Source organism: Eutrigla gurnardus (assembly GCF_963514095.1).
Source record: "Eutrigla gurnardus genome assembly, chromosome: 19".
NCBI classification, from domain to species: domain Eukaryota; kingdom Metazoa; phylum Chordata; class Actinopteri; order Perciformes; family Triglidae; genus Eutrigla; species Eutrigla gurnardus.
Window position 1 is genome coordinate 10755083 of NC_139930.1, and position 23616 is coordinate 10778698.

General features: G+C 43.6%; 1 protein-coding gene across 1 annotated transcript in view; it reads left to right on the forward strand.

Annotated features, from left to right (window-relative positions):
* Positions 1–23616, forward strand: part of astn2 (astrotactin 2) — a 232385-nt gene that overhangs the window by 48619 nt on the left and 160150 nt on the right. The window contains exon 3 of the mRNA XM_084036066.1: positions 14903–15332. Within this exon, the coding sequence (XP_083892192.1) occupies positions 14903–15332 (430 nt within the window). The remainder of the gene's footprint in view (positions 1–14902; positions 15333–23616) is intronic.

The window sequence follows — 23616 nt, forward strand, 5'->3', positions numbered from 1 at the left end:
GTTAAGTGAAGTACTGCACAGTTTCACACATGGAGGCCTACTTCATTTATTTCATGTTTTTCAGAGTCCAGTGAGAGGAGTCTGTCAAAAGTAAATGGAAATAAAAGGTGAAAATAAAATGTAAAACTGTGGAAAATTTCGAAATGGAGTGAAAGTGCCATGTATAAAAACTCAATGAGAATTATATATACTTAACATGCAAAGATATGCACATGCAAGGTCTTAGGTAGTTCTAGATTTGACTAAGAAGAAATTATTGATGAAACGTGGATTTATGCATAAACTATCCGTGAAAATGGTGTAAGCACAGGTAGGTGAGCATGCATTGCTTGTGAATGAGGCCCATTGTCTTTTTTTTTCATCTCAATTTAATGTTGGAAGCACGCTGTGGAAACAGATTACTCTCACCAGGCTTGGGCAAATTGCAAATGTTATTCTATTTTCTTGCTCATGTTGATTATTTGAATAGTGATTTAAAAAAAAAATATCTTATTTATGGTGCGGCTGAGGCCACTTCAAAAAATAGAATCGTCCTGATGCAAGAAATCTGTGGTTTACCAACTGACCCAGACTTCAAGTGATGATGTGCCTCGGGTCGAAAACACAGACGGTGGCTTGTCATGTGACACTCATGGTTTGCTGCGGCATTGACAGCGCTGTCACATGAAAATGGAGCAGCATTTTGTTTCAGACCCTGGTGCATACTGCCATCAGTAAAACCATGTTTGACCAATCTGTTCCCTCACGGCAGTGTTTTCTCTTGGACTTTGTGTGTCACGATGTCGCCCCCGTGGTAAAAGTTTAGGAGGTTTGAGAACAGATTGACCAAACACTAACTGCTTCGAGAGTTTGCTGCAGGGTCACAGCCAGATTATAGTTGTGGAATGAACTCAAAAGTTAATTTGCAAGGAACCATTTTAAATTAAAATACAATGGCACTAAAATGATTAGTGAATTGGATATTTATTCATTTTAAATGGCTTTTTCTGAACTCAAATCCAGTTTTCTTCTTTCAATATCAGCTTTTGTGAACATAAGGGACTTTTTTTTTTCTCTCCCTTGAATAAAGACTCAAAGTCACCGCCTTCCATTGCTGCAAACAGTGGACTAACGGAAGTTAACTCACGACAGGCAACGTCAATGGCCAAGGTCTTACTCTCCCAGTCGGTGAAAGACTTGCAAGTAAATTATTAGTCTAAAGAATCGGGCATTTTACCAAAATGGCACCGTGGCCTGGCAGACATGTAGCTGTCTTTGCCCATTTTGCAGCTGCAGTCTGCCAAGACAAAGGCTGTCTTCCCGAGTTCACACTACATTGAAGAGACAGTTAATCTGCAACAACCTAACAACATCCAGGGCCTTCAGCATCCCCCTCCAGCTCTCCTCGTACCCCCGGTGACTGCTGCCATGGGGAGCGGCCGCTGGCTCCCTCCACTGATGAATCTCTTGTCTTCGGTCCGGAGGGCTCATTTATTAGTTTTGAGGGGGTTCCCCAGTGTTCGCCATACCCTTGCTGACAATTGAGGTCTTGTGAAAGTCAACCTACTGTATGTGAACTCATTGCACACATAGACTTGCCTCTACAGCAATTACAGTAGGCTAGGAGTTAAGGTTGCATGACAGAAAACAACACTTTTTGTACAAAAAACTGAATTAATACCTATATCAGTGACCAACACATATTTGAACAAAATAATACATTTTCTCTGGCATCTGAGCTTGCAATTAATATACAAATTAACACACATAGTGTATTCATTCCAACAATCCATTGGAGGTAGGCGAGGAGACTTCAATGCTATGCATGTCCATGTTGTAGACTAGTTTATTTTTGCTTCCCTTTCCGTTCCAGTCACTAATGTGTCCATTTGTGTTCAAGCACCACTATGCATTTGGAAGAGGGATCCTTGTCTGGTGGCTCACCGTTCTACAGGAAGGCAAATCATCTCGACCTGCTATTCGAGGCTCACATTAAAAAAAAAAGCAGCTGTTAGTGTTCTTTCCCTTCCTGCAACGTACCGCCACATCGGGGTGACCCTTCCATCCACTGGGACTCTCAAATGTGCCTCGTTGCAGGAGTTGGCTTTGGTGTCCCTGTTTTCCGGGTGCACTTCCTTTTTAGTTCCTGGTGGAAGTCATCGAGGTCTTTTTGAAAGACTGTTTGTCCTCTCAACTGAAACTGTTTTACCTCGTCCCTAAAAAAGGAGAGCGTCGGGGTAACGTTTAAAGTAGCATTACAGCTAGAACAAAGACTCAAATGTCAAGAGAACACGCATGATTTATTTCCTATTGCCTGGTTTCTTCTTTGTGTCCTCTCTATCTCGGCCTGGTTAAATCCACACTGCCTCCACTACTCCTTTATGAACTACATTAATGAATATACATCCACATAGTACTCCATTTAGCCTCTCTGACACTCTTGCCTGCTAGATGAAAGAGGATGTCGACTGCTTTCTCCTCACGCAGACACATGCTAGTCTATATTCCCTTATATTCCCCACTTGTCCATTAAATCAATGGATAACCTGCTTCACCGCCTTGCTAATTGTTCTTAACCGGAGCCATTAGCGCTGTGACATACTGTTGGGGATGATGTAATTAGGAAACAAGCAACATGGTGTTTCGTAATTTTCTCCTCGTAGCTTCATGTCTGCTGCACTGTTCAGTCATTACAATTTTGCTCTTTTTTTAAGTAACCAGCGTTCACCCCTTGGATTCATCATTGGCCTAAATGATGTGACACATCTGGCAAATTTCAGATTTCTTTATTTTTTTTAGTAACAAGTAACAATGGAAGTGATACTTTAAATCAATGATATGTAGTAAGGAATTTTAGAAATGTTTTTCCATCATATATGAATGACATGTGGTTTTCACAGTTATCTATGCAGGTATTCTCCCCTCACTCAGCATGCATATGAGGTCATTAGTACACTTGGGGCAAGTGTAAAGAGTGTAATCTCCTTTAATTAGTCCGTAAGGAGGACAGGAGCCTTGTTACGGACTATTCACTATCATTACCTCCAGCAAATGACACCATATGTGTGTGCATTAGGTCAGCGTGTGCTCTGTGTTCTGGCCTGGCCCTATCTCGTACTCGTATCCATAGGGGAGGTAATATTACAAGCCACTCTTCGTGGACGCTTCCTGGCAAGTTTCCTGAATGTTCTCATTCATAGTTGTTCTGTTCCCGGATTTTAGCAGGGGACTAAACACATGGTCAGGTGCTGTGGCGCTGCTTCGAGGACTGAGCCGCTGTCACGGTGGCTTAGGTCCAGGCTTTTGGTTGTGACATGAGCGGAGCAGGGGAAAGGAATCGCTCCCCGACTGTTTGCCTATCGGCTTTTAATGAATTATGTACCTACGGCATGAATTAATGTGGACACACAACGCCGATCGAATCCTCCGCACACTGTTTTCTTTCCTCAAAATTGTTTACATTCTTGAAGTGGTTATTTGTGTATGCTTTGGTGATAACCTGCTGCACATTGATTCATAGCCATCTGTGATGCACAGGATGTCACAGAATCGGTTTGTTGCTCAGTATGCACACGCACACTCTGGTGTTGTGAGCGGGTTGCGTATTCTCCACAAGGGGAGCTGTTTGGGAAGACAGACTGCCAGCCTGCACCACCTGAAGGAGAGGAAATGATGTGGGTGTGGCAGGCAGATGTAGGCATGTGTGTTGATGTCGCTTCCTATTACCCCAAGAGAGTAATAGCTGCCGTACTTGTAATATTTGACAGTCCTGACAGTCTGTAGCAACACCTGCAGGCAATGTATGTTACAGCTGCATTTTAATGTGTTTCCGCTGCTTGTTTAGCTTACTAATTACAGTAACCCTCGGTAGATATGACATCTGTAGTTTGAATCAGCCATTGCATGTGTCTGCAGAGCTGACACACATAGAAAAACACTGGATTCACACCTATGGGAAATTGGAGTTCTGAATCATTGATTTGCATGCTTTCAGACTGTGGGAGGTCATGCAGGCATGAAATCCACAAAGAATGGCAGAAGGGGGTCATGGATTTCTTCTGTTGTGTGCGACGTCTGTGTCGTCACTGCTCTGCAGTTTTTGCAAACTGATAATCTGGCGTCGGTCGCATCGCTCGCCCGAGTCCAGGCGCTGTCTCACTCCCTCTTCCTCTCCTTTCAGTTACAGCTGAGGACGGACGACAACAGAAACATCATATTGTATTTTGATGTTTATTACAACTTCAGTAGCCGAATGTCTCGACACACAGCTCCGCTTGCCTCGCTTACACAGGCCGGCAGCATTGATTTGCTACTATTCATGACGTGTAACCAAACGGATTGAGACTGCTGGAGGACGTTGGCTGCACCAGAGCCAATTAACCAATACATTTCAATTAATTAATTAAATAAATTGTTGACCAATTCCCAACTGTGATACAAAACATAGCAAAACTATTTGCTATGTAAGGACATATTGCTCTCACTGTGTGTCTTGTAATCCAATCTTCTCTGTGCTTTGTTTACATCGCCAGCCCAGCAGCGGCACCTTTTCTGTGTATATAAGCCAGTAGGGGGCACTAGCTTGCTCATGCACTGCGCTCATACGGCACTTTCAGCTGAAAACCATGCTGGAAACACAAAAGCGTAGCGCCCAGCCTCCATTTCACCTTCAGGTTAACAGGTTAAGCTCTGTCAGCACTGTTGCCCTTGCACACACCGTTAGCACCGTTAGCTGCAAGCCGCTGGCTCAGCTAGGGCCGTTTGGAGGCAATCAATATCATCTGATTTCCGAGCCTTTAAATAGTTCTCTTCACAGTTGTTCTTTTAAATGTATCTGGGGAGAACCTCTCCAGACATGCTGATGTGCACCGCGTATATATCCAGCTGTCCCTCTTCACATGCAAACCACGTGCCTACTGGAAAACACACACTATTGTTAAAGAGCACTTGTTTGGCGGTCAAGTGTCATGACCGGGGCAAATTAGTTCTCGTCAGACTTCCAGTCGCTGTGCAAGTAAATCAGGGAGGATGCTATTAATAGAGATAAAGAAGTCAACTCAGGTAGAAGTGTCTGCATCCCCAGCTTTGTTTTTTTTTTCTCTTTTTTTCTTCTGCCCATTCATCCACCTTCACTCTATCTGTTCTGTTGCCTGGGTAACAGTTACCGATGGAGACCAGGAGTTGGGGGAACAAAAAGTATGGTCCTAATTCCTAAAGGAACGATAATGCATGCACTTTTGACAGCTGGAACGTGTGTGTGTGTAGATGCTTGACTGACGTGAACCATCATTCTAAAGAGCCAATGTACGCATGCACATAATTGGCTTCTTAAGTGCCGAGGTATAGATTGTTCATAACATCATTTAAAACATTGCGTAGATGAAATGGCTTACGTTTGAAAGCCAGCTCAATCAATGTATTTGTCGGGGAAAATTAAACAATGTAAGACTGTACATTTGAACACTATTAAACGGACCAATCACTGATGTTGTCTCTAAAAACATCTGCAAACTACATTCTCTTATATCATTCCTATATAATTTGTTTAAAATACTATGTAAAAACACAATACGCCTGACACTGACCTAAAATAGACTTGACTGCATATCTGAATATGTATAGTGTAATCTGATAAATCATTCTTCTAGATTATGACAATTTAAACCATTTGGGATTGTTAATGTGATGTGGTTAAACACAATTAGTTGCTTTGTTTTTTGTTTGTTTTCTTTACATTGAAGCAAATAGACATGTCTATTTACATGGTATAGTTAGAAGGTAATAAGCACCAGTTACTAAGCTCTTAATATCACAATATTTAGCATCATGTATTTTTATAAATGATATTCCCATATTTCTTGTTTGGGCTTCTCTCGGAGCCATTCCTTGCCTCTCTCAGGTGCAATGCATTAACTTCCGATCGCTAGCGAATTAGTTTATTTGGTCATTGGTTATATATATATATATATATATATATATATATATATATATATATATATATATATGTATATATATATATGTATATATACTGCTGGGAATCAGACCATCCTCACTGTATCTCATTAACCCCTATCAGCTGTGACGATGGCTCCGCCCAGATCTGCCATACAAAACGGCGTAAAGTGGCTTTTTTTCACTCCTCATCAGCTTCTATGTCTCATCATCGATTCATCCCCATTCTCACTGTTCTTTTAACGGCCCCTTGAACCACAGCGACTAAAGTATCGAGGAAATTCCCCATTAAAGTGTATCTGAACTGCTTGTTTTCCCTCCCCTTAGGGCTAATGATAGCATCAGATGTGTTTTGCTAGCAGCCATTAATGACTCAAGCATCAATTGGGAACATCTGTGCCGTTTGAATTGTGCTCGGGAAGAGATACGCGGAGCTGTTTTATCTACAGTATTAGCATTTCTTTTCAAAGCAATCTCAATCCATTATGTGTTGTCACTGCAGCAACGTGCATTTCAATTCCACTACACCTTCTCCCGCACGGGCGTTTTAGCCCTGAACCTAGGTGGAAGTGTCGGTAGAACACTCTACTGTATCCAACGTGGCGTTTGTGTGATGCGAGGGGACCTTGCTGTGATATGAGGAGTGTTTGAATGACCAGGGATTGTGGGTCTGGGGGGGGGGGGGGGGGAGGGAGGGGACAGTGTGCGATTGCATCTGGCATGGATTTTCAAAGACTCCGCTCCTCTTCTGCTGCTGGCACTCGCTGACAGGTCTACTCTCACAAGCTGTTGTGGTAACACTTGGCCAACAGCTGCAGATACAAATAAAGGCCTCACTTCAAGCAAAGCGACAGTGGAGGTAACAGGGGCTGAGGCCCCCAGCTGATGGTGGTTAGATTGAACACCCGAAATCACCTCTAATCACACATCGCACCCACCTGCTTTCAAATCAACGATACCACTTTCTGTAGTGCAAAGTCATTCAAAGTCTGATCTGTTTGTTTTCTGTTAAATACAACACAGTTGCTACTGACAACACAGCAAAGAAAACTTTTTTTTTTTATATGGCCCCCCAAGCGAAATGGGAAAACACTATGAGCGTATATGTGTCCACTGTTATTTTCTCATATGCTGCTCTTTACAGCCGTGCACCGCGGTCCACACAGTGTTTTATAAAAGCAAAAAAAATCCATTCCCTGCCCCTTTCAGTCCTCAGCCCTTCCTTTTTTCTCAATCAAAGTCACCCCAAGGGCCTCATTGTCCGGGCCCTCTTATTGCCTTGTTATCAACAGCTGTAGTGAGCTGTATTGGCCCCCTGTGACACCACTGCAAATATTGGCATTACCTTTCTAATCACACGTCTTTCTCTGAAATGTCACCGCGGCGGGCAAGTGTGCTTACAGTTGGCTTACACCGCCTCGCTGTGAAGTTATCATTTCATCTTTTTTATAAAAGAGAATGGAAGAGCCACGGTGCCGGGAGGGTGGGCGGGTGGCGTTCGGCTGTGGGGGCATTGTCTCTTCTCTCCCAGCAATACTAATTTGCCACAGTAATGAGCAAGCCGCAGTGCATGGTCATCAGGCAATTATATTTGGCTACCATGCAAACAGTGGGCATCATGGGATGTCATTATACTGAGAAATATATCGAGGCTCTATTGCAATGGTGGGAAAAAACAAACAAAACAAATGCTAGTCGTTATCTCATTGTAGACCAATCAATGTATGTAATGAAATGAAATGCTTAGTATTTTACCTCAAGGGATTCCACTACCACACAGTTGCCTACTATTAATGTGTATTCAAGTGTAATTGCATCAAATAAACCTAAGCATGGAAACGTTATTTGTATTTATACACATATGCAAAAGAAAATGTGTGATTATACTTTCAACTGCCCATCGGGTGATATAATGTAAAATTATACCCCAGGGTGTATTTTAGTAAATGCTTCTCGATCAGCCATGCTCCCCATATTTCATAATCCAGAGGTCCTTTTCCCTCCATTATGGAACAAAGCCACTTTAATTCCTATCATGCTCTCAGAACTCAATGATTCTGTTATTTCATGGACTGTGTAACAATAGCATCTCAATTAAGCAGTGTACACTCGAGGACCCGATGCTTGAGAATCATTTCTTTTAAATAATCAGTGAAAATTGTTTGTGGTGGGGAAGGTTTTTGTTATGTTCCTGACTTAGACAAATAGGCTGCCGTTACAATTAGAGTCAATGTGACAACCAGCTAGTAAGACAAAGCTTGTTTGTTGCATGTTAGTCATGCAAATAAAAATGGAAGCTCCTGATGTTTGCAGTGGCACTGCGGGTGTGCAGTATATTACATTCTGCAAAATAAGTCATGGAAAGTGCTTTTTTTATGTCTGGCATTGCTAAATAAATGGCACTGCCTGTAAAAACTTTTTTTTTTTTTAAATAAAATGGCTTTTCTGCAAATGTTGCATATGTATGAAAAACTCCCCTCGCAGTACTGAGATGTCATCTATCTCTGTAATCTATGGTGCCGATGCAGACTTCATCCATCTGTGCAGGACCCACACTGACTTATTGTTATTCTGGCTGAGGGAGGAAAGTGGTGGGTGTAGGGCATGGCTTGAAGCTCTGGGAGAGAGGTATCGGGTGGGGACACACATCCACACCAGCAAATCAGTCCTAATTCTCTGTTATAATTCACGAGGCCAGAGCTCAGGACAGCACTATCTGCCCTCGAATCTTCCCCCCCCCCGTGTGGGATCATCGTGGCTTGTAAAAGGGGGAGGGGAGAGAGGTGGAGTAATGACGGGATAGGACTCGAGGCGATGGGGGAGTGGAAGATGGAAACATGTATTATGTTCCCACGGCGAGAGGGACAAAATGGAAAGGTCGCCCCGGTGCTTTCCAGTTAAGCTGTGGGAGATTTTCATTCAGTTTTCAATCACAGTGTAATCAGATTTTATGATTAGATATGGGCTTTTTGTCAGTGTAATTTCTCTAGTGATTTACATAGCCGGGGCTGTAGACTTTTTGAAATCATCTAGTAATTTTCAGGATAGATGATTTCACTTACATAAAAAAAATACTGCACAATGCCGTTTGAGATTTAACACATATTTTTTTTTTTAGCATTGGCCTTTTGAAGACAGTTCACTTTGTCAAAAACCGAACAAACCCTTAAAATAATTATTGTTCGCCACACATACGCCACACATCACTTCCTCCCCCTCGTTGACATCATGCAGTGTGTGAAAGACGGCAAGCTGCGATTGGTCAGAGACCAAAATGTGATAACATCACTTGTTAAAATCAGTCTGTATAATGTGTCTGAGACTTGTTGTTATTTGTGTGCCCAAGCAATTGGACAGACACGCTCTTCTGCAAGGTGAATTAGCATTGACCAGAGAGCCAAGTCCTGTCATCCACGCTGCGACTTCTAGTTGGACCGAGCGAATGGAGAGCAGATGCTAGGGCACATGCCACTTTAACTTCCTGCTGGGAGAGAGAGAGATGGGAGAAACCGATACGACACTGAGAGGGGGGAAGTGTAACAAAGAGTGGGAGGCTGACAAAGAAAAGATGGTGAGAGAGAAAAAAAAAGAAAAGTTGATAAAGGATGTTGTTCTGGCTTGAAGGTTCTTGCCTGACACACAGTGGCGTGAAGAGAGAAAGAGGCCGTTAAGGGTGCATCCGTGTGTGTGGGCAGACTGTACATGCACCTGTGTGTTCACCTGTGTGCATTTGGCCGTTCTAGCTCGAGTTAATCCAACTCTTTAATGCCGTGTTTGTGGTAATGCATGAACATCATCTGCTGTTTGTATTAATCTGAACTCACAGTGGCTTTTGCTCTGAACAATGCCCTTAAGGCTGCTGCAGCACAATCCTCCCTTGGAACAGGAAGTGGATGGATACCAGGGGCTTCAGTGAGCCGCAGCCTCCACTGTGCACAGATGGTGGCTAAACCACAGAGCATGTGTTGGATGTGTTTGCTCTGATACGTGTTGTTTCGATGCACAGAGCCGCTTACTAGGATCATAGGGGAACCGGGGGAACACGGAGGCAAAGTACATATTAAAGTCAATATAATTGATCATCTGACATCCTAGCTGTTGAAGAGTTTGATGTGGTTTAAGGATTTGATTAAGTAAAGCTTCCATAAGTGTATACTGTTTGTTTGCTAGATAATTAGCATGTTATACTTCATCCCAATACAGCGATATTTGTCTTAATGCATTTAAATTCCTTCTTCTTTGGGAAACACACTATTTCATGTTGTTCACGAAAAAAACAGATGTCGTGATTTTGCAGTTATCACATCGTTTTAATACGGAATGATAATATTTACCGTCGCTTCCTTTGACTTGATGCAGCTCACTTCCGTTTTGAATACGAAACGTGTGCAAAGCATCTGCCTAGACATATGCTATTTTCTATGAATGTGCCAAAGAGAGGTGACACATCTGAGGGATCCGCGTTGACAGTGCTATTCCTGTCCTCAACAGAAGAAAAGCCATCAGAATTAGAGTCACACAGCAGAGATTAGACACAACAGCAGGAAATTATGCAGAAAGAATGGCGGAGCAAAACAACTCAAGATCGTTGCTGCGTCTTTGGAAGTCGTTGCAAAAGTAAATGTTGACCGTGTTACGTGCAAGACATCCCGCTTTGCAGGAAAACAAGTAAATGTGGACACACATTGTTTTATTATTTAAAGGGATAGTTCAGATTATTCTAAGTGGGCTTGTATGAGGTTCTTATCCATATCCAGTGCGTTACTGTAGATGTTCTGTACGTTTGGAGGAGCAAAGCAATGTACTGCTATGGATGGGGCATATTTTAGCCGCCTAAAGGAAAGGCCCATCTAAAGAAATAAATCCATAATAGTTTAGGTGTTTGCTACTTTTAGGATATTTCTACCACTTTACCTTGGTGTCGGACAGCCTTCCCCTCCAACGGGGAACAGGAAGTGATGGCTTTGAAGAGAGCAAAGATAAGTTTCACTTTGACTTCAGTTGCCCGGCGGAAAGGAGGGCTGTCTGACGGCAAGGTAAAGCAGTGTGAAAATATTCAATATATATCGTCCCCTTAATGGATATATATTTATTTTTTAAGGTGGATCTTCCTTGTAGGTGGCTGAAATGTGTTTTAACGCCGGGCTGCCTCTCCAAAGTGTGTGAGAGGCGATCCCACTTCAAATATTCTCAACTACCCCTTTAAGACAAAAAACAATAAGTATTACACAACATGAAATTGCATCAGAGAGTTGTGAGCAAATAAAAACCTTGATGTTTGTTATGGCTCTGAAACAGACGGACAGCGAACATGTTCTTAATTATGTACGGCCGATTCTAAAGACCAACAAAACCCCCAACCTTGCATGTTATGGCTTCTTTCATTAGCGCAAAGGAGTCGCTGCCGCCAATTAATCAGTTATTGAATATCTTTAATTCACATTCAGCCCAGTGGTCCCGTCTAATGAGGTTTTTGCTGTGGGTTTCTTAACCTCTTGACTCTGCTGCTTAACAGACTGACTATCCACGGTGTCGCCATGTTCAAATGTCCATGTGAACTGTCACAGTAGAGCAAGTGCAGATCGGCACGTGCTCATTATGAACCCAGGATATACTTCTATAGGGATGTTTAGGCTACAGATCATTTGCTTTATATGTTGGCGAGTCGTCTTCATGATCATTTCAAACAGTCAGAGGAGAATTGCATTTTCCGTGCTCAGATCCAGAGTTTTCATTCCTCTCTAAGGCTTTCATGGTTTTCTCCACTTCCTCTGGATGAATTCTGAGGGTTGGGCAGTCGACCCATGGCATTCTGGTGGTTTTTTATATGCACCAACAAAGAGTACTTCCTCTGCTCTTCTCTTTCTGTAGGTTTAAGATGACGGCACAATGTTAAACCGAGGCAATAGCTTAATTTGAGGAGTTTGCTGCAACTATTATGTCTATTGGGGGAACAAATGTTAGGGAAAGTGCTGAGTAGTTCAATTCAGGTGCCAGATTCTACATTTAATCTGTAAAAGACAGAGAGGAGGCAAACAGTGAGAAAGCATGACACATTTGCAAGTGATACTGACAGGGAATAATGAAAGGAAAGAGGCAACATGATCCACTGTGGAGAGGAAAAACAGGGAGAATAGGTGGATGGGTAATGAAAGGTGAAAGGCAGGAAAAAGATTGGAAATGTACAGGAGGAACAAAAAGAGAAGAGAACAAAAGGACGAATAAAACCCAAATATGGGAAGTGGCAGCATTATTGCAGGGGAGGGGGGTGGCGGGGTGCAAAGTAAGGAAAACAATCACATGCTGGAATAAAGCTATACCACAGGAAAAAGAGAAAAGTTGAATTATGGGGTTTCCAGCCAATCTCCTCCCCGTGAAGTCACTTAGGACTAAAGCAGCAGGGATTTGTAGAGTCTGAAGATGAACAGAAAAGCCATTTTCCCTCATGGCTACATCTGCCACTGTGAATTTATATGGCTGTTGTACTGAAGAGCGGAAGAAAGATGTGATCAAACATGAAGGGGAATGGAGACGGACAGACGCACAGTAATCGAGAATGAGGGAGAACAAAAAAAAGGACGGTGGGAAGTGGCGAGAAAAACACTGTGAGATGATACGGGGGAAAGGGAATCTGAGAGCGTCTTATGGATGCTCAAATTAACAGATGAAAAAACAAAAAAACAAAAGCCGACATGGAATATATAGTTTTTTAGTAAAGCTTTTAGGTCGTCTGAATTGTAACGGCCCCTGCATGACACCTCTGCAGTGTTTAAATTTAAATGTCAAATGTGTCTGACTAGTGCATGGTGTAAATGTAGAAGGTGTCATTACTTAAGATCTCCATGACAACAGGACAATGAATGGGTTATATCAGTGTCGATGAATAAGGACATCACAGAGCGACAGACAATAGTTCACTCCCGTGTTTTAGGCGACTAAAAGGACCCAAACTGACATTTTGAATTTTTTTTCAAGCCAGTCCATTATCACCCTGCTGCTAAAAGGAAACATGCAACTTCATGTGTTTTTGCCATTCTTCAGTGTGAATTAATGCAGAAGTACAGGCGAAGGGGAGTGTGCGGGCACTGCATTTCTTGCAAAAGCTGCCACCCTATTGGAGATTAATGAACAAGTTGGTCCGTGGTGCTGGTCCTCTCTGGGCCGCCTCCCTTCTCAGCCTAGTTTTGATTTATGGACACCCAGCAGTGCATGAGTTATAATTTCAAAGGGGTTTGTTTTTCCTCATGAAGATGGAATTATAAATGATGTGATGCATGATCCCTCGTGGATTTTTATTTATTATTCCGTCTTGATTTTGTTTCCGTGCGTTTGTGCGAACGCATTTGTTTGCTGGACTCCCGCCCCCGTGGCCGAAGTCTGCATGTCATTTTGCGAATATCGGCGCATCTTTAAATATGCGCACGCAAAAGTGCTGAACCCAGCGTTTCCTATCTGACATCGTGCACATAATATATTGCCTTCGGGTTGCCGTGTCTTGCTGAGTCAAATGCCACGTCTCACCTATTGGATGTCTAGTGCGGAAAAAACAAATCAAAGAATAAGTCATGCCCTCCCTCTTTCTCCTCACCACCATTCGGCCCGTGCATATGGATTTACTTTATCAGCCGGCTGCAGCATGCATGGCGGGTGTGTGATGTTCCTGTGATGGGGAGATATTGAATGAACCGTGGAGAAATGTGATGCTCCTCGGTGAGTTTACAGGACCACGGAAAGAAGAAGGAGGAGGAGGAAGAAAGAAAGAGAGGGAAAACAGGCTGACATCCCTGGTGCACTGGTGTGTGTGACACTCTAAAGATAGGACTCCAGTTGCAGCAAAGGGAAACAAATGCTGCCTCAGGTCTCTGTCTATGTGCTGGAGAACCTATACAGATAGGGAATGGACACAATTACACTTACAATTCCTACAAGTAGCTGTGCAAAATTACGGTTGAGGAGTGCTTTTTCAACTCTGGTGATGTTTGCTGTTGTAGTTTTTGTGTAGTTGACGCTGCATTATATCATAAAGTAATACTTTACATGCACATTTATGTAAGACGATGTCTGCTGGTGCTAACAAAGTGCTGATTTTCATCGCTAACAGTCCGTAATGGGCTGTGCAGGCATCGCATTGTGTTTGATTGTGTGTGAATTAGTGCACGTCTGTATCCTTCCTACCGTCTAATTACTTGCTAATGTCATCATTGCTACAGGGGGTGCCCTGCCTTTCATTCTTCTTCTCTCTTTTCCTAAACCAGTCCAGAATTACTCGTCGGCTTCCTTTTGTCTTATTACGGGGCTAGACAAAATAGTGTGAACATTTACTGCAAAATCGACTTTGACGCATCACAATGCTAACAAAATTATAATATGAAAACGACCTCACCAACACGGCCAACATGTCAAAATCCATCCTCATTCTATAAATGACTCATATTGGAACACAGGTTTTCAGGTGTTTCTTACACTTTCCGCACTAATTGTATACTTATTATACTTATTTATTATAGTTAGCGTTTCAATGTCCATTGTGAAGTGTCATGTACCGATATAGATATTGTCTGTGTGATGAAAACCTGTGCACTATGAAGACTACACAGTGCACAGACTAGTAGTAGTCCAGGAGACTGACATCGTTTTGGAGACGGCTCCCTTTTAATATATGAAGTGATTTGCTGTATATTGACCGGTGCACTTGTGTGTAACTGAGGCACAAATGGTTTGAGTGTCTTTTGGATCTAGTCAGCCGCCCGTGTGGTTTTCAGAGCCCACTTATTGAAGTGGTGATTGCCAGACCTCATTCACTAGCTGGCAAATGGTGCTAATTGCCATTCAACCTAATATGTGACACTGGAGCGGTGATCGTTATTGTTAGAGGTGTATTACGTGTTCATAGTGTTGTGCACAATGTAAATGATCGACAGTGCTAGTAAGTTCCTACATTGACTATGGCTCTTTTCTCTCTTCTATCCAGGGAGGCCTCATCGCCCTCCTCCTCCTCATCCTCCTCTTCACCCTCGTCCTGTATACCCGCCACCGGTGGTGCAAGCGCCGCCGCATCCCCCAGAAGAGCGCCAGCACCGAGGCCACGCACGAGATCCACTACATCCCCTCGGTCCTGCTCGGGCCCCAGGGCCGCGACAGCTACCGGGGCTCCCGCAACACCCACCAGCATGGCAGCTCCGTCATCGGCATGCCCATCCGGGAGACCCCCATCCTCGACGACTACGACTGCGACGAGGACGACGCCGGCGGACACTCGCTCAACTCCACGCCCAACCAGCTCCACGCCAAGCTGAGCGACGGGAAGATCCAGGAGGACTACGGCGTCAACATCGGCATCGGGGGGCACGGCGACATGATGTGCAAGGAAAACGAGATAAAGCATAATTTTGAAAAACGAGGTAGGTGAGAGGCATTTCCCTCGGAAGGGCAATTAAGCGTGATGGAAACAATAGCGGCGTGCATAATGGAGATTAATTGCGTGATAGCTGTCGGACGAACAGCACGGCGACGGTCGCATCTCTTATCGTTCAACCACAAGCAGCCTACACTAAAATTATTTGACTTATTTGTCACGGGCAATCTGTTGTGCTCAGCGGTAGATTGAGAGCATGGTTTGTACATCCGCGCTCGGTGCCAGCTCCCCAGATGGCCCGGCCTGGACAGTTCACTTTGGCTCCGGCCGGCCATGTTCTTGATAGCACAGCATGTTCCCGCTTCCATTTTCTGTCAAAAATAAGCAGTTCTGTATGACTCACCCCATTACATCACGCTGGTAACGAGAAGAATCCTGTATATGAGCTACACTTCCTCCTGAAGCCACATCGGCAGTAAAACCGAGCTCTTTCACACCCGCCCGGTTAACGGTTGCCGAGCAGCACTGTGATGCAGTGCCATGTGATTGAATGTGTAAAGGTCAAGTGGCGGGGACCATCAGTCTTGTGGATTGGATGTGGAGGTGTGTCGGCGGGTGGCCATTGATTCTTGCTAAACATAGTCAGGGGTGCACACTTCAAATTCTGACCAGCCATTCGTGACAAAACTGGTGATGCATCAAAAACAACAACAAAAAAACAGCTGTAGATATTACCAAAACAAGTTACCCACACATAATAATATGAGACTATGTAGCATTTGTTCATATCATATCCTGTTGAACTCGGGGTGCTCCTCGCCAAAGCAGGACTTTAATAATTGAAGGGTGCTGACTGAGTTTGAGGGTGCCATGGTTATTCATGTACTACTGAATTATACATGTGGAAAGTTTGTGGAAATGCCCTCTTGCTCCCATAATATTTATCATTCTACATGACGGGATTCACATGGGCTTTCTGCATCTGACTTGGTGCTTGCTTACAGAAAACAGGCTGGGAAAAACATAATGTTACTTTGTTCAGCATTATGTGTTGTTGTTTTTTTTTTTGGTGCATTGCCGATTCATTTCTGATATTCGGAAAGTACATATTTACTTACAGGGAAAGCTGATTATTCTTGAAGTTTAACATTATTTCGATGGATAATATGTATTTTTTGTATTTTTTTTTTAAAGGCTTAAGTCAAAATGTCTATAGTCCCTGACCCCGACTGCAGCTGACAATGAATCTAAAAATCAAATTAGCATTTCAGCCATGATAAAACCTTAAGGCTTGAATAGATAATGTTCAGCTCTTATTTGAAAATGAAACAGAAAATTATGCTACACGGTGAAGGGATCAAGGTTAATTTTTACTCTATTCCCAAGCGGAAAGGCAAAATGTTGGGATTAGCCACCGGGAAAAAAGACGTGAGGCAGAGGTCAGGGAGGTCGAGCCTCTTTTTTCTACAAGCCCGTCTCTGGTCTAATTACCAATTAATGCCATTATAACCAGAGAACAACGTGACAGCAAATTGGCTGTATGCAGCAGGACTCCATGTACTTGTATTCATTTTGACACATTAATCTAGAGAAATGTTATGTGATATTAAATGGATGATCTGAAGTCCAATCCAGGGAATTACACCAGGAACATTACGCTGCATCAAAGTGGCTAATTCATTCGACAAATGTTCAGATTATTTTGATTTCTTTTTTTTTCCCAAATACATTTCTTGACTTCTAAACAATCTGGCATTTTCCAAAAGAAAGTCACACAAACCATTTCATTTGATAACTGGCGCTGCCCCATCTGCAATCTGCATAAAGCGCTGACATTTGAACACGGGCGGTAAACCGCCGTCCCACCTGCTCTGTTTCTGCTCGCCGTCCCAAAAAAGTGTCCAAACACCAGTCGTCCTTTTATCCGTCTGTCCTGGCTGACAGATAACCCAATTCAACTGAACTCAATGGTATCATCCCGGGGGATTATGGGCCGTCCCTCACAGGGTTACGAGAGGCATTGGCTCTTGTTACGCGGATCTCCAAACAAATGAGGCCTGTCAATTTCATTATTCAGCAATTCCCAGGGATGGTGAATGCATTCGGACAGCGGGGCCGGTGTAAATCAGGTGCAGGAAAAACCTTTAGCGGCGTGCTTGAAATCTTGTTCTGTGAGGGGGAGCTCGGGGAGCAGTTATCAGCATCAGACCGCCATCTTCACACATACCTCTTCCTCTTCTGTTTACGCTGCACAGCAACAACCTGCCCCTCTCACTGCCATACTCCTTTGTTGTAGAAGTGCAAGTCATATACACACCGTGTGGTGAGGAGCTTTACCCTACAAGCGTGAGAATGCCGGTTTTCCCGATTTTTTCATTTTTAAAATAAAAGATGATATGTCAATGTAGAGCACTTTTTGATGGGACGGCTGTGCGTCTGGACTCGGCACTCAAGCGTTTCGCTACAGGGCCGATTTTTGCAGACTCGGCATCGCCTGGCTTGATCTGCTCCGTGCAACGCGTCGCGGCTTCGTCAGAAATAGACTAAGTGTGTATTTTTAGCGAAGGAGAGTGGAGCGGAGCTTCACATCTGGTGGAATCACATGCTAAATGTGTTTTAGTTCTAATAAAAAACAAACAAACAGGGTTTGCAGTGGCCAAGTATGACAAAACCCCCTGGCAACACCGACCGCTGTGGCAAGCCACATACTATACGTGGTTACGCCGTCTCCAGGGCTCTTTACAGAGGCCATTACAGGCCTGTGCAGCTAGTACTGTGGCCTACTTCATCAAACAAGCAATTATTATAATTACAAGCAAATATTACACAACAACATTAGTAATCTTGGTCTGAATAATTAAAAGCAATCTAATTTCACTTATAAGTTTGGAGAATTTAATTACTTAACAGCTGCTGTGTATGAATCAGAGGCTCGAATCAAACATTTAGATTCAAATTCAGGCTTGTGTGCTCTGAAATCTCCAGAATCTACTCGTCTACCTTTACACATTGGACAAAGTTTATAACTGCATCAAATTTACAGCTCGCTAAAAACAAATTTGATCGATACTGTGCAAAATGTGGCATCTCTCTCCCTTAAAGCCACAGAGGGGATCCCAGCAGCAGCAAACCAAAGTCAGGTGTCAGACAGTGATATCCAGCTAATGCTGCTACTGCGTTATTCTTGATAGTCAACAGCAGCTCTCTGTGGGATGAAATGCCCTCAGGCTTGGGCTCAACACGTCTGTCTGGAGGACAAAAGGCATCGGGTCTGTATTCTAGTTCACGCTGTTAACTGTAAAAGTACACATCATTTCTTACTGGGTTCTGGCTGCACCGCGTGACTGCTTTGTATATTAGGTATTAATAGCTAATTTGATTTGACTTTCTTCTAGAACTTTCATTTTTTTCCCCCTTAAGAAGCCAAACAAGTGTGTGAATTTAGTGTGTTTCTCACTGATTTAAGAAGAAGAAGCGGTGGCAGAATTCAAGGTGACCTGGCACTCCGATCGACTGCTCTAACTTGAAGAACAAAATGAACGTTGAGCTCTATGTGAGAACTCATACTTTATAATATCATCAAGGTGTAACGATGAACCACCTGGTGAGATGGTGATGATGAAATGTGCAATAGCAACGTCTTCATCGTAACTTCTGGAAAGTCTTGAGCTAAACTGTATCATGACGTTCTCCGGGAGTCAAGTGCAGCGCCGGTGATTAAATATTAGTATCGGTTGGCCAAAGCTCTCCCTGAACAGCTCTTACTGATGAGTTGAATTAATTGATCCAACAAATGTCCGAAGACATTACCACAGCATTGTGATCGTTCCCTCCAAACCGCCAGGGTTGCTATAAAAAGTTTAATATCTCGGCGCACACGACTGTAGCTAATGAAAAAAAAGGGCTCGGCTAGTCAATTAAACATTTCTGCTACGGTTAGGCATTTCCATATCCCGAAAGGCTTTCCTGTTGTGTTTCTTATTCCTTTCAGTAAATTAATGCTGTTTGTAAAAAGAAAGCGCTGTATGCAATTAACGGATATTTATTTTCTATCGTAACACAGATAAAGCCTTCGGGCGCTGCATGTAACCCGCTGAGAATCTCCTGTAAGATACGTCAATTTTTACAACTGTGAGGGGTAAACATGCATGTAATGTTGCTTAAAAATAGACTAAAGAGAGATTTGCAGTTTGAGAAAGATCCCTTGCTAGTACACTGAGTTTTTACATTTCCTCCCCCCTGTGGAGCCGCTGCACACAAGCTAAACCACCAGCTCTATAAAACAACTACAGTGAATCTGTATTGTTTTTACAAAATATGGAACAAATAAAACAAGTTTGCCTAAATTCTGAAAAAACCAACAGAAATGGTTTTATCACCCGCAAGACCGCCGCCATCGCCGAGCTCCCCGAGTGTTTGCTGAGCTCTAATTGAACTCCAGACTGCAAAGTAATAATCCCGTGTCAAGCTTCAGATCGCTAATGTGACATCACTGATGAGAAATGGCTGTCTGCCTGGCGCGCTCAAGCTAGCTCAGGGTAATGTTTTGATTAATACTGAGTCAGGCTTGTCATCCTTCCCCGTGATAAATAGGAGGTAGTTAATTACAAAGACTTCCCATTCTTCCATTCCGCCCCATCCGCAGAGAGCGCTTAAGCCTTGCGCTGTCATCGGGCGCAATTTAGGGAGATGAATAAGACGATTTGCAGACACACGTGTGCGCCGTATGTGGGAGCGTGCACCGACGTTTGAATGGTTTTCTGAGATAAACTAAGGCGATAAATCCAATAAATCTGTGATTTTTTTATTTATTTTTTAGCACGCAATTCTAGTCGGTGCCCACTTCAGTGTGAAATCGGTGTGTCAGGTGCATCAATCATGGCGTCTGCAATCTCTAGTGCATTGTGTTTGTCAGGACGTTTCAGAGGAGCACGGAATGAGCGCAACCCCTCCCCCGTATGCAGCAGCTGATGAGATGATTGGGAGCAGAAACGATGAGAATAAAAATAACGGGAGGACCAGTCCGCGGATATGAGAAATGGAGCCCGGGTAATGCGATCCAACGTGAGACCTTTGGAAGAGATGGAGGGGGAAAACAAGACGCGGCGGTAGAAATGGCCTTGTGAGCACCGAGGCCACGGCGGATCGATGCGTGTGCTCGATCGCATGCCAACTCGTGAGCCATCTTTATGAGGTTGTTTTTGAAATGTGGTCTGGGCTGCTCACCCACATGTAATGGTCAATACATCCCTCAATGTTGCTGCGCTCACTGGATTTCAAAGAGTTCATTAATGGTATTATTCACATGGGCCGCAGCTGCAAAGTTTGGAATGCGGTTTGTGGTTATCCTGTATTCAGGGTGAAGACAGGTAACCAGTCTATCACAGGGCTGACATGTAGAGACAGACAGGTAACCAGTCTATCACAGGAAGACATGTAGAGACAGACAGGTAACCAGTCTATCACAGGGCCGACATGTAGAGACAGACAGGTAACCAGTCTATCACAGGAAGACATGTAGAGACAGACAGGTAACCAGTCTATCACAGGGCTGACATGTAGAGACAGACAGGTAACCAGTATATCACAGGAAGACATGTAGAGACAGACAGGTAACCAGTCTATCACAGGGCCGACATGTAGAGACAGACAGGTAACCAGTCTATCACAGGGCTGACATGTAGAGACAGATAGGTAACCAGTATATCACAGGGAGACATGTAGAGACAGACAGGTAACCAGTATATCACAGGAAGACATGTAGAGACAGACAGGTAACCAGTCTATCACAGGGCTGACATGTAGAGACAGACAGGTAACCAGTATATCACAGGAAGACATGTAGAGACAGACAGGTAACCAGTCTATCACAGGGCCGACATGTAGAGACAGACAGGTAACCAGTATATCACAGGGCTGACATGTAGAGACAGACAGGTAACCAGTCTATCACAGGGCCAACATGCAGAGACAGACAGGTAACCAGTCTATCACAGGGCTGACATGTAGAGACAGACAGGTAACCATTCTATCACAGGGCCGACATGTAGAGACAGACAGGTAACCAGTCTATCACAGGGCTGACATGTAGAGACAGACAGGTAACCAGTCTATCACAGGGCTGACATGTAGAGACAGACAGGTAACCAGTCTATCACAGGGCTGACATATAGAGACAGACAGGTAACCAGTCTATCACAGGGCCGACATGTAGAGACAGACAGGTAACCAGTCTATCACAGGGCCGACATGTAGAGACAGACAGGTAACCAGTCTATCACAGGGCCGACATGTAGAGACAGACAGGTAACCAGTCTATCACAAGGCGGAGAACCCGGAGAGAACCCACGTTGACGCGAGAGAACATGCAAACTCCACACAGAAGGAACCCCAGCCCGACCCGGGAATCGAACCCGGGACCCTCTCGCAGCAAAAACAGACTGATTTACGGGCTCATTCTGTTATTCAATATAAAACGGGAGGAATGACAAGCAAACGGTGATATTTGTATTCACAGTTGATATGAAGAGCTCAGGTTATGCCATCATAAAAATGTTCCAGGTTGAATATATGCCTTTAACTGCCTTCATTTATAAGCGGGACTCTGTCCAAGCCACCGTCTCCCTTTTTGGGTTGTTCAGGAGAGAACTGAGAGTTGCAGCTGTTCTCCTCAGCCTGCCTTTGGTCAATATGCAGTTGTCGGGGAAAAAACGACTTACTTCCAGCGTATTAAGTTAACGGAATTGTTTCTGGGTGTGATGAATTATCTTGGTGTGTGATAAATTGGCACCCTAACGTAATTATATTTGCATAATGTCTTTTCTGCTTCATTTCCGTTCCCTACATGTGCCGGAAATGTTCCCAGTAACACTGGAGCGAGATCTAGGAAATAATTCTTAATATTTATTGTTGTCTTTGGAATCTGTCAAAAGTTTAATTTAGTTCCGCCGTGAAGACATTTATCAGTGTCTCGCCGCGCAGTCAGAACTCAGAGTTGCAGAGTGTGATGAATAACCCTGATAAGAAAAATCGAAAACACAAGGCAATCAAAAAAAAAAAAAGAAAGATACGCGAGACGCAAATTTGTTAAAAAAAAATGGTATTTTCTAACAGAAGGGAGGTTAAAAAATAATTAAATCCTACATCCTGGGTCAGCACACAGGATCTGCAATGACCAAAACCAGTAACAACATAATAGTGGATATAGTAGATACCCCACATTATAATAACACACTGCACAACTACATGAGTTATAGGAAGAGACCGACCCTGACAGCGTATTTATGACAAGAGTCCAAAGGTCATTGGGGAGTGATAGTAATCACAGTGTCGCCAGGCTTCCCCGCCGCCTCTAAGGTTGCATACAGTCTGCATAAACACACATTACTGCCTGCAATTTTTGAGTTTTATTGCAGACATTTCATCGGTTTATTACTTTGTTTTTGAAGAGGCAACAAGGCCACACCCACAAATAGGATGTAGGATCTTATGGTAGATAAATAGAGTGAGAAATAGAGCCTGATTTAAAAAAGAAATACACTTTAACAATGTAAGTATGCTTTATTTATTCAGGGAGACCATAAGTTATGTGAGTCCAGTGTGTTTTAGTGCCGGGGGTAATATTTTGAATCACAATTATTTTAGCAGGGTGATTGTAATATGACCCACAATGCACTGTAAACAAGATGGGGTGTGTGTTCAAGGCGGGTCAAGTGGATTGTTGACATGGCCGCAGACACACACTGATGCCAGTCTGCCTCGGGTTGACAGTCGGACCGGGACCAGGGGGACCCGTTCCTCCCCAGGGAGAGGAGCCAGAGTGAAAAGGTCCATGTGAGGGATGCTATCAAGCTCTCAGCTGGAGCTGTGAGACACCTTCACCTCGGGCTTTTCTAAAACGACCTAGAGCCGCTCGCCGTGCACCGTCACGGATGAAAGACTGCCTGGACCCCACCTTTTGAAAACTGTAAAAATATTTCTGTTTATTATGAAACTGTGGCGGGCCACATTCGTCTATGTCAGATAGCTTGTCAGGGGAGAAAAAGAAACTCACGTGAGTCATGTGACTAACAACACAATGGTCCATGAACAGTGATATTGATATTTGACGAGTTGTCCCCATCTACTACCAGCTGCTGATCTGATACAATCCGGCTTTACAGTCGGTGTTCCCTGTTATTTCCTGCCAGGAATAGCCTGCTCGTCATCGTTACTTATTAACCATTTCGGAATAATTCATCCAGAGTTTTGGGTCACCGTCTCCCACACTGTCCCAGCTGAGACATTCCTACCTATGAGGACGTGGTTGTTAAACCTCATGACCGGGGTTC